General features: G+C 40.2%; 1 protein-coding gene across 1 annotated transcript in view; it reads right to left on the bottom strand.

The window, feature by feature from the left end:
- KMT2C (lysine methyltransferase 2C) overlaps nucleotides 1-12,486 on the bottom strand; it is a 221,622-nt gene that overhangs the window by 28,653 nt on the left and 180,483 nt on the right. The window contains exons 38-41 of the mRNA XM_027772541.1: nucleotides 12,188-12,299; nucleotides 7,656-7,731; nucleotides 4,332-4,395; nucleotides 2,247-2,479 (exon numbers count right to left, since the gene is read on the bottom strand). Of these exons, the coding sequence (XP_027628342.1) occupies nucleotides 2,247-2,479; nucleotides 4,332-4,395; nucleotides 7,656-7,731; nucleotides 12,188-12,299 (485 nt within the window). The remainder of the gene's footprint in view (nucleotides 1-2,246; nucleotides 2,480-4,331; nucleotides 4,396-7,655; nucleotides 7,732-12,187; nucleotides 12,300-12,486) is intronic.

The raw sequence follows: 12,486 nt of genomic DNA on the forward strand, positions 1-12,486 counted from the left end.
TTTGTCTCCCTCTCTCTGGCAAACACACGTGTCTTAAGGGAAAAATCTCTTTAAAAAAATAAACAAACCTCCGGGGACCAGCAGGTGGTGTGGTGGTTGGGGTGCTAGACACTCCCACATTGCCGACCACAGTTCGAGTACTGGACCTGGTGGCTTGCTTTCCCACTTTTTCTCTCTCTCTCTGGTCAAAATAAAATAAAGGAATGAATAAATAAAATTAAATAAATAATTCTTTAAAAAATATAAACAAACTTCTTGGTCTGTAATAGTCTTAGTTTTCAACAACAGAAACATTGTAACCATCTTATTCTGGTACATGGCTGTGGTAGCTATGCTAGAAGATAAAACAGCTGAGTCCAAACCCCTAATCCCATTGTTAGCTGAAAGCGAACATGTCTCCTAAGCTCTCCGATGGCTCACCAGTTTCTTCATTTGTAAAATGGTCACTAAACAGTAACTCTTTCAGAAATGGCAGATAAGGTTACACATGAAGCACTCAAATTTTTATTGTATCAATTTAGTCGGAACTACCCCCCCACCCACTTCTAGTATTATCATTTGGGTTTCTTTCAATTTTACTTTACAAGTTAAAATTGAGAATTGAAGGCAAAGTTTACTCTTTGGGAGTACTACTCCAAGAACTTTAATGTGTGTAGAGATTGGCATAGCAACTGTCACAATCAAGACACAGAAGAGTTCTATTACCTCAAAAACTCCCTCATGCTACTACCTCTTTGTAGTCAACCCCTTCCCCCACCTTCCTATGTTCAACTTTATAATTTTGTTATTTCATAAGAGAAATAACAAATGGATTATATACCCATTTCATCTGTGTTGGATATAGAATCTTTCGAGATTGGCTTCTTTCATATAGCACAGAAGTCTTGAGATCCAAGTTGTTGCACATGTCAATAGTTCGTTCTTTTCTATCGCTATGTAGTATTCCATTGTATGGATATACCACAGTTTATTTAACCATTCACCATTACAGTTTTTGGTGACCATGAACAGAGCTGCCGCAAACATTCACATACAGCTTCTGTGTGAGTCAGTTTTTCATTCACTTGAGTAAGTACCTAGGAGTGGGCTCTGAATCCATTTTGAACATTATTATTATTTTAAATAAAAACTTAAAGGCTATTTCTTTATTTCTTTTTCAATATTATTATTCAGTTTGAACATTTTTTAAAAAGATGTATTTTAATTGTAGTTATTATTTTTAAATTTGCTATAGGGCACACATGCTCACCAGAGAGAGAGAGAGAGAGAGAGAGGAGAACCAGCAGTGAGCGTAATGGCTATGTCGCTGGACTCCCACGTAGTTGACCGCGGTTTGCGTCCTGGACCCGGTGGCTTAAAACTCACGCCGGGCGCGTATGCGTGCGTTCCCAAGATCCCGAGAGGAGAATGGAGGAGAAGGGATTGCGGCGTGACCATCCCCTCTGGGGGGTGATTTCTCGCTTTCTGTCTCTATGTCTCTCTCTGTCTGTCTGGCAAGCACACACACCCTATAGCAAAAACCTCTCTAAAAAAAAAAAACAAAAAAAACCAGAGAGAGAGAAGGAGAAAGCCACCAGGTCCGGGACTTGAACCATAGTTGGCAATGTGGGAGAGTCCAGCACCCTTAACCACCACACCACCTGCTGGCCCCTAGTTTGAGCATTTTGAGAAATATCTGGTAAGTAATGAAAAATAACAGTTCCATTTTTCAGAAATGAGTCTTTTATGTAATATCTATCAATGTATTAAAAGACCAAAATACTAAAAAATAATAAAAACATATCATGAAAAAGAACTACTATAATGATTCAAATGCTCTATTCGAAATTCACTAGAAACCAAAACAGAAGTCAACTCCTGGGTTCCCAATTCTTCCCACGTAAATCCAGGCCTCACCCTAACCCTAACCCTGTAAGCCTGGTCCTCAGGGAAGCAAGACTTTCACATGATGTGAGAATATGATTTTAGAATAATTTTTTTAGTGCAGAAGAAATGTTTTCAACCATACCAGGATTGCTGAAGAAAATGAAAACAGTTCTTCAGTGTCGTTTATGAAATTCACGCTCTGCCTTCCATTTAAGGCAAGACTGGGGCTATAAGTTAGTTATTAAGACGTGTCGGGGTTGTCACCTTTTAGCAGCACACTTCTACATGCCATCCCCAAATCCTGTATCATTAATGAATGACACAGCAAACATTCTACTCACTAGTAACTGTAGGGTTTCTGTTTGTAAATCTGTTGTTACCTGCTCTAGCTGTTTCTGGACCATGCTCTGCTGTTCGGTTACATGCTTTAGTTGTTCTGCATCCTCTTCTGGAAACTCGCGGCCAGCTTTCTTGGCAGTGCGTTGTTTAGCTGAAAGGGCCTTCTTAGATTTTCTGTGTGCACCAATCTGTTCTTCAAGGTATTTCTGCTGCATCTGAAGCAGCTGTTGGGTCTCCTGGAGCCATTCTTCATACTGCTTACGTTGGGAATCATCTGAGGGAGAAATTCAAAATTCATCTGTGTTATTTTTCTAAAGGGTCCAACACTGCAAAGTTACACAAATACATTCTGTAAGTAAATAAAAATTTCACCATAACCATTTAATATAAAATTTGAAAATGCAATACTAAAAGTTAGAGCAATTATGCAACTGTAAAGAACAGATTTTAGACAAATACTTAATTGAGAAATCTAGAGAATGTTTATTCCTAGGGTACTAGTTAGCATAGTATTTATAAATATTACAAATGTAATCTTAGAAAAGTTGAAACTTTTATCTAATGAGATGCTTCTAGCTACTGGATTATCAAATTCTCCATCCCACAAGTCAAACCATGTACAAAGTTATACGAGCGTTTTATTAATTCCTTTTTACAGATTCTGAAGCAACTGTGTAAGCTCTAACCCATTCTGTCCAGAGCATGGATTAGGGGACCCTTTTCCATGCCGGTTTTCCCTAGTTTGTAACATTTTCTCTATTTCTTAGTTGTAAAAAAAAAAAATGTTCTAAACAGAGAGGGAAGGAAACAGAATGTTTTTTTAGAAAAGATTATTCTGAAATCTATGTTTCATGAAGAACATTTCTAAGTTGAAAACATTGGCAATTCTTGTTGATTTAGTAACTTATACATCTATAAATAGGCAAGGGGAGGGAGCAGTTAACCAGGCCAAATCTTCTCTACTTCTGCGACTGCCATTAGTCATCTCCCCAGATGGTTTCATCTCTGCATCGCACACCGATATTCCCCTCTAATTTATTCGGCAAGGGCACTTTACTTCATTGAGGCCAAGTCAAAAAAATTAAAAGTAAAAAAAAATAAAATAAGGGCAATCTCATGTAGTAAAATTCTGATTATACCTTTTTGATTCACCCTAAGACAAAGAAATGAATAAATACAATTCCGATAAGGACATTAGCTAAAAATAACATCAATAATAACAGAGTATTGTTGCACATTAAGAATCCAACCAAAGCCAATGGGCACAATAAAGCCAGAAAAAGCCAGTTGGTTATAGGAGTTTACTTGTTTTTAATGCAAATATGTATTCAAATTACAATCATAATTAATGCAGGGGAAATTTCAAAAGGTCAGACTTTGGGTTTGTTCCTAAACCCAGAAGTTCCAGCACATGTATGAACTTGAATTCTAGTCTACTAAATTTGATGGGCATTTTTCAAGAACAGGCTTTTTCACAAGATTTCAGAAGTTCTGCTTCTGGTAGAATGAGACCTACCGCAAGGAAAGCCTTTCTGGTTTCTGGAACCAGGAGAGCAGAGGTGAGCAAAATGAAAGATAACGGTGAAAAAAGTTAGCTAAACAGTCTGAAGATTTCAGAAAGGTTCAGTTGGGGAGAACTTTACTATCCTGAACCACCTTGGGACCCCTGACGGTATCTAGAAAGGGGTGAGTGGCACTCTGCACACTTGACCTTCACGCCATGCTGCTAACCCGACTTAATGCTCAGCTTATTCACTCCCTTTGCTTTCCCATTTGGTGTCCTTGTCGCTGAGGCAGACAGTCTTGAGAGTAAAAAGTGGTTTAACTCTATAGATTGTAAAGTGCCCGATCTATAAACAAAAACAGTAACAACGATATTGAAGAGAAAGGGGAAGATGATGTTTCTGTATTAAAATACTTATTTTTAAGTCTTCATGCACAGCAGGAGGGGGAAGCAATGAAAATACATGCCTTCGAGGAAAGACGCCTAGTAGGGCAGTGATGTTCGATAAGGGCACTTAGGCATAAAATAGCACACCTAAACTAACTCCGAGTGTTCAGAACAAGACAAATATAGTGCAAACAAGCAACCCCAGAAAACATAGACTTATTAGATTTATACTTACTCACAAAGCCTGGACCAAAATTTGGAGGATTAGGCCTAGAAATCTGATGTGTTATACTGCCATCCTAAAATAAGTAAAATTTACAAATATGTTTATTCCACACTTCATTTAGAGGAGGGGAAAAACTTTTAAAAGAAGAAAAAAAAAGAAAAAGAAATAGAAGAGGGAAATCTTTCATTTCCTAATACATCTCTGAAGTTTCGATCTTTTAAAAAATCAGAATGAATTTAGTGGTGACAGCCCAATTCTGACAATTTTTTACCATCTCTGAACTATTACACTTTCTAGATTTTAGCTGAAAAACTATTACATTGGAGGCGAAAGATTCGTCAGAAACATGTCAGAGAAAATCAAATGCCACTAGTACACAGCTCGAAAGCCACACAAAATCTCGCTGGTTGATGATGTCCACCTTGATTCTTCTCTAATGAGCCTTACAAATGCAGGCTGCAGAAGCGCAGAATGCCACACCACAGCAAGGCTGCCACTAACACGAACTAGTGTCTCTAACACACACGATGAAAGAAAAATACACCACTTAAAAATATTAGCCTTATTTCCTATTAAATGTCTTGTTTCTTCCAGGGTGACTAAGTAAATAGTTATTAATCTCACAATTCCCTGAAAAGAGCCTGATAAATATTATGAAATTATTTCCAAAAAACTTTTTACCCATTATCACAACTTCTTTGTAATAATTATAAATAATACTAGTAGCCAGAATATGGTATGTAAAATCTTCATAACACTATAAAATGGTATAAAATATGACACATCAGAAAATAGAGGTTAAAGAACTTGTCCAAAGTTGAAGAGTGGAACTGAGTTTTGTTTTTTTTTTTAAACTCAGCAATAAACTCTGTGCTTTTCCCTGTATTTTGTTTTTTAAGAGGTTTTTGCCTTAGGGCGTGTGTACTCAACAAGGAGAGAGACAGAGACAATAAGAGAGAAAGCGAGAAATCATCCCCTATGGGGATGGCACACATAATCCCATCTCCTCCAGTTTCCTCCCAGGATCTTGGGCATGCAGGCACACGCACCTGGTGTGACTTTCAAGCCACCAAGTCCAGGGTTCGGACTGCAGTGGGCAATGTGGGAGTCCAGTCATGTAGTCGCTATGCCATCTGCTGCCCTCCCCACTCTGAATTGCCAGGGAGCGTATGTATAGGCCATGGAGAAGCAGATTTAGGGAAGCAGGAAGTTCCTCGTGTGCAGCCCTTCTCCACTCTCCTAGTGTGTTGGGATTTGGGCACACACATACACATGCCTAGTGTAATTTTCAAGCTGACAGGGCCAAGATTTAATTCTGGCCAGAGGACAAGAGGGATCTAGTTCACTTAACCACAGTCTAAGTCTATGCCTTTTCTTTTCTTTCTTTCTTTTTTTTTTTTTTTAATTTGCTATAGGACACATGAGCTTGTCAGAGACAGACATGGAAAGTGAGAAAGCACACCTTCCCAGGATAGATATCACACTGCATTTCCTTCTCTTCTGCTTTTCTCTTGGGATTTTGGGCACACATGCACACACACCTGGAATGTTCTTCAAACTGCAAAGTCCAGTACTCCAACTATACTGTCAGTCATATGAAACCTAGGCCCCTTAACCACTATGCCACGGGCTGGCCCTGCCTTTTCAGTCATTATCAAATGGAGTCTCTTATTTGAATAATGAAAAAGTCATATGGTAGGTAGGTCTCATTTTCCTAGGCAAGTACATTTTAAAAGAAAATCGCTGGGGACCAGCAGGTGGTGCAATGGCTATGTCGCTGGACTCCCATGTAGTCGACCACAGTTCGAGTCCCAGACTTGGTGGCTTAAACTCACGTTGGGGCGTGTGTGCATGTGTGCTCATCCCCCCTGGGGGGTGATTTCTAGCTTTCTATCTCTCTGTCTTTCTGGCAAGCACATGTGTCCTATAGCAAAAACCTCTCCCCCCCCCAAAAAAAAAATAAATAAATCACTGAAAAAAAAAATCCTCTACGAAACAAACAGCTCTATTTCCCCAGACTGCTTGACAGTAAGAATACATCACACAGATTCACTCTCAGGAGCCAGGGGTTGATGGCAGAGGTGCGGTGGTGACATGACTGGACCCGCATGGCGCGAGTGTGTGCTCATGATTCAGGGCAGCCGAGATTGGAGTGGATCACGGTGAGAAGACCCTGCTGGTGCCTCTCTCTCTCTCTCTCAAGATAAAGAAACTAAAAATAAATAAGTACTCCCTCTCTTTCGCATTTACACGCTCTTACATTTAAAGATAATTATCATAAACGATGAATATTCAAATAACTAAATCATTCCAAGGAACAAACAGAACACAACTCTGTGGGGCCAGCAGGCAGTGTGGAAGTTAAGGCGCTGGATCCCACAGAGCTGACTACATGGATTGAGTCCCAGACCCGGCAGCTTGAAAATCATGTTGGGTGTGTGTGCGTGCATGCCCCAAATTCAGACTGTGGACTAGAAGAGAAGGGGTGGTGACATGGCCCCAGGGGGTGTTGATTTCTCACTTCTCCCCTCCTTCTGTCTCTCTCTGGCAAGCACATGTGCCCAACAGCAAAACTTTAAGAAAAAAAAGGCAGGGGAGGGGACTGTAGGTGGCGTAGTGGTTAAGGCCCTGGACTCCCACATGGTTGGCCATGGTTCAAGTCCCAGACCTGGTGGCTTGAAAATCATGCTAGCATGTGTACATATGTGTCCAAAATCCTGACAGGAAAATGGAGAAACGACTGTGGTGTGGTCATCCCTCCTGGGGGGTGATTTCTCACTTTGCCTCTCACTGCCTCTCCCTCTCTGGCAAGCGCATGCACCCTACCCTATGGCAAAAACAAAAACAAAAACAAAAAACAAAACAAACAAAAAAAACACCACAAAAACCTATATCTAAACAGAATGATTATAATAATTTTCTACTGTGTACAGCAGCTTTATACTTTATAGTGAACTGATTCCAAAATACAAACCATGAAAGCATATTCGGAGAGTAGAAAATAAAGGGATGAATGTAAAACCAGACCCTAAGAATCTGGTTTCCCTCTGAGAGACTTTCCGTCCCTAGGTTGTAGGTCCTCCTGAGAAGTAACGATCGCTTTAACTTTCTCTTCAGAAATTTGTCAATCTTTTTAACCTTAATTTGTTTTTTTTGTTTAAAAACTAATGAAACATTTCATCTTAATTTCTGCCGCATCAACAATATGTTTTGGCAAGACTCTAAGGTTCCTACTACTTCCTAGAAAGGGGCTCACTGTCAACAGGTCAGCTGAGAACACGGGGGAACCGGGGAACCGTGCATTCCAGAGTGATGAGCGACAAGTGGCGTTACCTGAGGAATGGCCTGTGGAATGCGACTCTGGCCTTCAGTCTGCGCCCCAGCTACCGACTGGCCCATGAAGGGGAACCTGCGGAAAGGAAGCACTACGTATCAAATGATCGGTTTGAGAAACGAGTTCTGTAAGCACTTCATTTACTCCTCCAAGAAGAGCAGAGAAGCAGCAGCGTGATCCTTGCCAAACGCACTCACCAAGCCCTGTGCACCAGGCATCCAACAGTCTGCGCTGAGGCGCGCCACCTGACACTCTCACAGACCCCAGGGGATAGGATTCAGGGAGACTCAGCTGAGGCACGCCACCTGACACTCTCACAGATCCCAGGGGATAGGATTCAGGGAGACTCAGTAATGTTCCCAGCGAGGGCGAGTGAGGCTGGGCAGGGAGCCGGGGTGACCCAGAGGTCTTACTCTGTCACCTCATGTACCTTACAATAAAACAGATTCAAGCCTTCAGGACAAAAATATTGAGAAGGTTTAGTTTTAGTATCTGAACTTTAAGAAAATTTCTTCTGCCTATCTTAATTAAACATTATATAGCTACTTTGTATTAAAAACAAAAGCTGTAGCTCCATCAAGAAGTTTTATACATTTCTACACCAAATATTAAAGCAAACTGAAAATTGGGGACTAACCAAGAAAAATATATCTGGCTAAAAATACTTGGCAAAATGCTACATATTCTAATTAAAGCTATAAAAACTTCACAGAGCATTATTACTAGTATAAAAACATTTTCTCTACGTTACTAATGTTTTAACATATGATACATGCACAACACAACTTTCAAAATATATTACAAATGTTGCACTAATAATTAAAAACTACAGGGTGAGTATTCCTAATCCAAAAATCTGAAATCTCAAGTCTTCCAAAATATGAATGCTTTGGGTGCCAACATGATGCCACAAGTGAAAAACTCCACACACGACCTTATATAATGGGGAGAGGGTACAGTCAAAATGCTGCAATTTAAAACTACTGTATAAAATTACCTTTGGGCTGTGTAAAATGTGTACATGAAACGTATGTGAATTTCACGTTTAGTCCTGGGCCTATTCACAAGCTATCTCATTATGAATGTGAAAATATCCTGAAACTGAAATGAAAACCTGAACTCTAAAATACTTCTAGTCCTAAGGATTTCAGATAAGAGATATTCAACTTTTATTAGAATATACATGTTTTGATTTTTCACTTGGTTTTTTGATTCATTTATCACCCCTCCCCCAGCTACAGCTGAAATCACCTCTTAATTCAGACACCACTCACTGTCTGTCTCCCAGCTCAACCCATACTTCACCGAGGACCTATCATTTCCACTCCTAACCGCTCGCAGAAGATTGAACAACCGCCTGATGTGTAACACATCAGCATTTATGTGAGTGTGTCTGTGTATGACGCTCAGGGAGATTCAGAGGTTGGAAAATTTCTAACTGTAGGTCTAGCTTTTATATTAAGTGCTAATAAAATGGAGCACTTCCCTCTATTTTAACTGTGGTGAACCAGGAATATCAGTGGCACCGTGACGGTCACTGGGAGAAGACAGATTATCAAGTGCTGCAAGTCATAGCATCCTTAGTCTGAAGTTGTGGTAGCTACTAGACTTAATGTTAACTTTGTTAATGTATCAAGAAGCACACAGCACACAGTTAATTATATGTATGCATTATGTATAAATATATAAATACATACTGCCCCACACACATACATATTTTAATTTGCCCGAGGGTGCATGCACTTGCAAAAGAGAGAGAGAGACAGAGAAAGTGAGAAAGCACTCCCCATGAGGAATGGCCATGCCATAAACCCTTTCTTCCATTTCTCCCTCTTGTCATGATTCTGGGGATGCATGCACAGGCACCCAGCATGTTTTTCAAGCTGCCGGATCTGGGAATCAAACCACGTGGGTCAGCCATGAGGGATCAAGCCACCTTAACCACCAGGCCATGGACTAGTCTTTAATTATATTTTAATAAATTTATCAAGTATAATTCATTTCCTTTGTAATATTACATTTCTGGTTCTGCATATAAATATTCTGATAAGAATCTTAAAGCCTTAATTGAATGCCAAAAAGGTTCAAGATATAAAAATATTAAAAACCCCTATGAGAGAAATAGTATTAATAAATGCTGCTCAATAATGAAAATCATTAGAAACCACTGTCTCTCCTTTGATCTCAAAAATGCTCTTAACTATGTCTAAAATATTTCAACAACTGAAAAGAACTATACCCTTAAGGATTCCAATTTCTTTGAAGTATCACATGTATCTTAAATTCATGCAGATATTATATTCAATTCCATAATCACTCAGGTGCCTTTTTAAAGGAAAAGTTCTCAGATAATTAGGCTGAACTAAAGCTCTACACGCCCTAATGTCACAGGCATACAAACAGCAACAAGTGAAGGGGTATCAGAAACTTCATGGAAAACTCATATCATAAAAAAACAAACAGACAAAACTACCCATGGATTTCCAAAAAATTTTTGTACCAAAATAAATTCATACTAACTTGGTATAACATGGACAGAATCTAGTTTGAGGCATTAAGAGGGATAATACATCAATCTGAAAAGAACCCTTATCAGAGTGACATGAGTTCTACTAAAATGGAATCAAGGACAAACATCAGGTTTATGGTGAAACTTGGGTGGAAGAATGGTGAAATCACTGATGCTTTATGAAATGTTTATGGGACAATGCCCCAAAGAAATCAGCAGTTTATATACAAATAACTATTTTTAAAAGGGACTGGCATCAATCTGTAAGGGAAAAATCAATCCTGCTCACATCCTAAAGGGAGGGGACGTGAGCCAACACACCACCAAACACCAGGAACACCTCGACTGGCTCAGCTTACATCATCTGACCCCAAATTAAAGGTGAGTGAGTTTTCTGCTCAATGGGTACCAATGCTGCTATGCCCGGATCAGACAAAAAGAGCAGACATTTCAGTGGAAATTTTAAACAAGTGGGATCAACATCCTGAGCATTTCTTTGAAGAATTGTAGGAGGGAACCAGCAGTTAGCATAATGGCTATGTCGCTGGACTCCCACGTAGTCGACCGTGGTTCGTGTCCCGGACCCGGTGGCTTAAAACTCACGCCGAGCGCGTGTGCGTGCATGCCCAAGATCCCGAGAGGAGAGTGGAGGAGAAGGGATTGCGGCGTGACCATCCCCCCTGGGGGGTGATTTCTCGCTTTCTGTCTCTATGTCTCTCTCTCTCTGTCTGTCTGGCGAGCGCACGCGCCCTACAGTGAAAATCTCTCCAAAAAAAAAAAAAAAATTGTAGGAGTGGACATGTGGCTCTACCAGCAGGATCCTGAAGGCAAAGCTCAATCAAAGCAGTGGCTACCAAGAGGTGGAAGTGATCCCGTCAAACCCAAAGTGGAAGGTCAGGAGAAAAGGTCATGGTGACAGTTTTGAGAGCTGCTCAGGGCATCTCACTTGTTGACTTCCTGAATGGTCACGGAATGGTAATATCTACTTATCCTGAAGGTGTCTGGAGAAAGTTAGCTGAAAGCTTTGGCAGGAAAACCTCACCAGAGGGCCCTTCTCCACCATGACAGTGCTCCTGCCCGTCCATCTCACCCAGCAAGGGCATCTGTGCTCAGGCTCTGACGGGAAGCACAAGGCATCCCTGTACACTCCTACCTTGCTCCTCTTCCCCCCAGTCTTACACAAAACAAAACAAAAACGTTATAAGGCACTTATTGGGACCAGAAGATAGGGTAATGTCTACGCTGCTGGACTCCCATGTGGGCAACCACGGTTCTGGCCCCAGTGGCTTAAAACTCACGTGGGGCGTGTGTGCCCAAAATCCCAAGAGGAGAACAGAGAAGGGATTGCAGAGTGGTCACACACACCCCCCGGGGGGGTGGGGGTGGGGGGGGCTAATTTCTTGCTTTCTATTTCCATTTCTCTTTCTCTCTCTCCAGCAAGCACACATGCCCTAGAGGAAAAATCTCTTTTAAAAAAGCTCAAAGAAACTTATTTTTCCTCAGTTCATAATATAGAAAAGATTGTATGACAGATTAAATTCCCAGGATCCTCAGTTCTTTAGGGATGGTACAAATGACTGATACAACACTGTATAAAGGGTCTTGAACTTGGAAGTTTATGTTGAAAAGGAAAGGTTATATTTCTCATTATTATCTTTTAATTCCTTTTTCCACAAACTTTTTGAAGTATATTCAGAGTAGAAAACTGGAATTATAGTATGAGTTTATTCTGGGCCAATAAAACTGGAAATGTATGGATTGATTTTTCTTGATACACATTTTCTATCAACTTTTTGAAGCACTCGCAAATGTTTACCCACCCTGAAATAAATGGAAATAAATTCCTTACTTTGATATAGCATTTTGCATCTGGTGACACCCAGACAACATAACCACCCATGTAAGTATTTATCATTCGTTCCTAGAACACAGGTTTTTGAATTTTTGTATGCTTCCTTCTAGGACTAGTAACGGTCTCTTGCACAGTTGGGGCCCAGCAAGGACACGCACCACCCCACCTACCTGCTCATCACCATTGGCGGCATGCCCAGGTTGTTTTGAGCCATCACTTTATTAATGCCTTTGAGGGCCACCATTTTGGCCTTCATTATAGGATCTGTAATTGCATCAAAATCTAAAGAAGAAATATATTTTAAAGTTACTTATTTCATAGCATTTGTCCAAGGTACATTAATAGGTAATGTAAGTAGCACAAACATTATGTAATTAATGACTCTTAACACCTTATAACTTATTAATTATTCTGGGTTTCTATACTAAATAAGGAATTAGGAGTGGTAATAGCTTTAGCCTGAATTTAA

Source organism: Tupaia chinensis, unplaced genomic scaffold (assembly GCF_000334495.1).
Source record: "Tupaia chinensis unplaced genomic scaffold, TupChi_1.0 Scaffold000280_1, whole genome shotgun sequence".
Classification (NCBI taxonomy): Eukaryota; Metazoa; Chordata; class Mammalia; order Scandentia; family Tupaiidae; genus Tupaia; species Tupaia belangeri.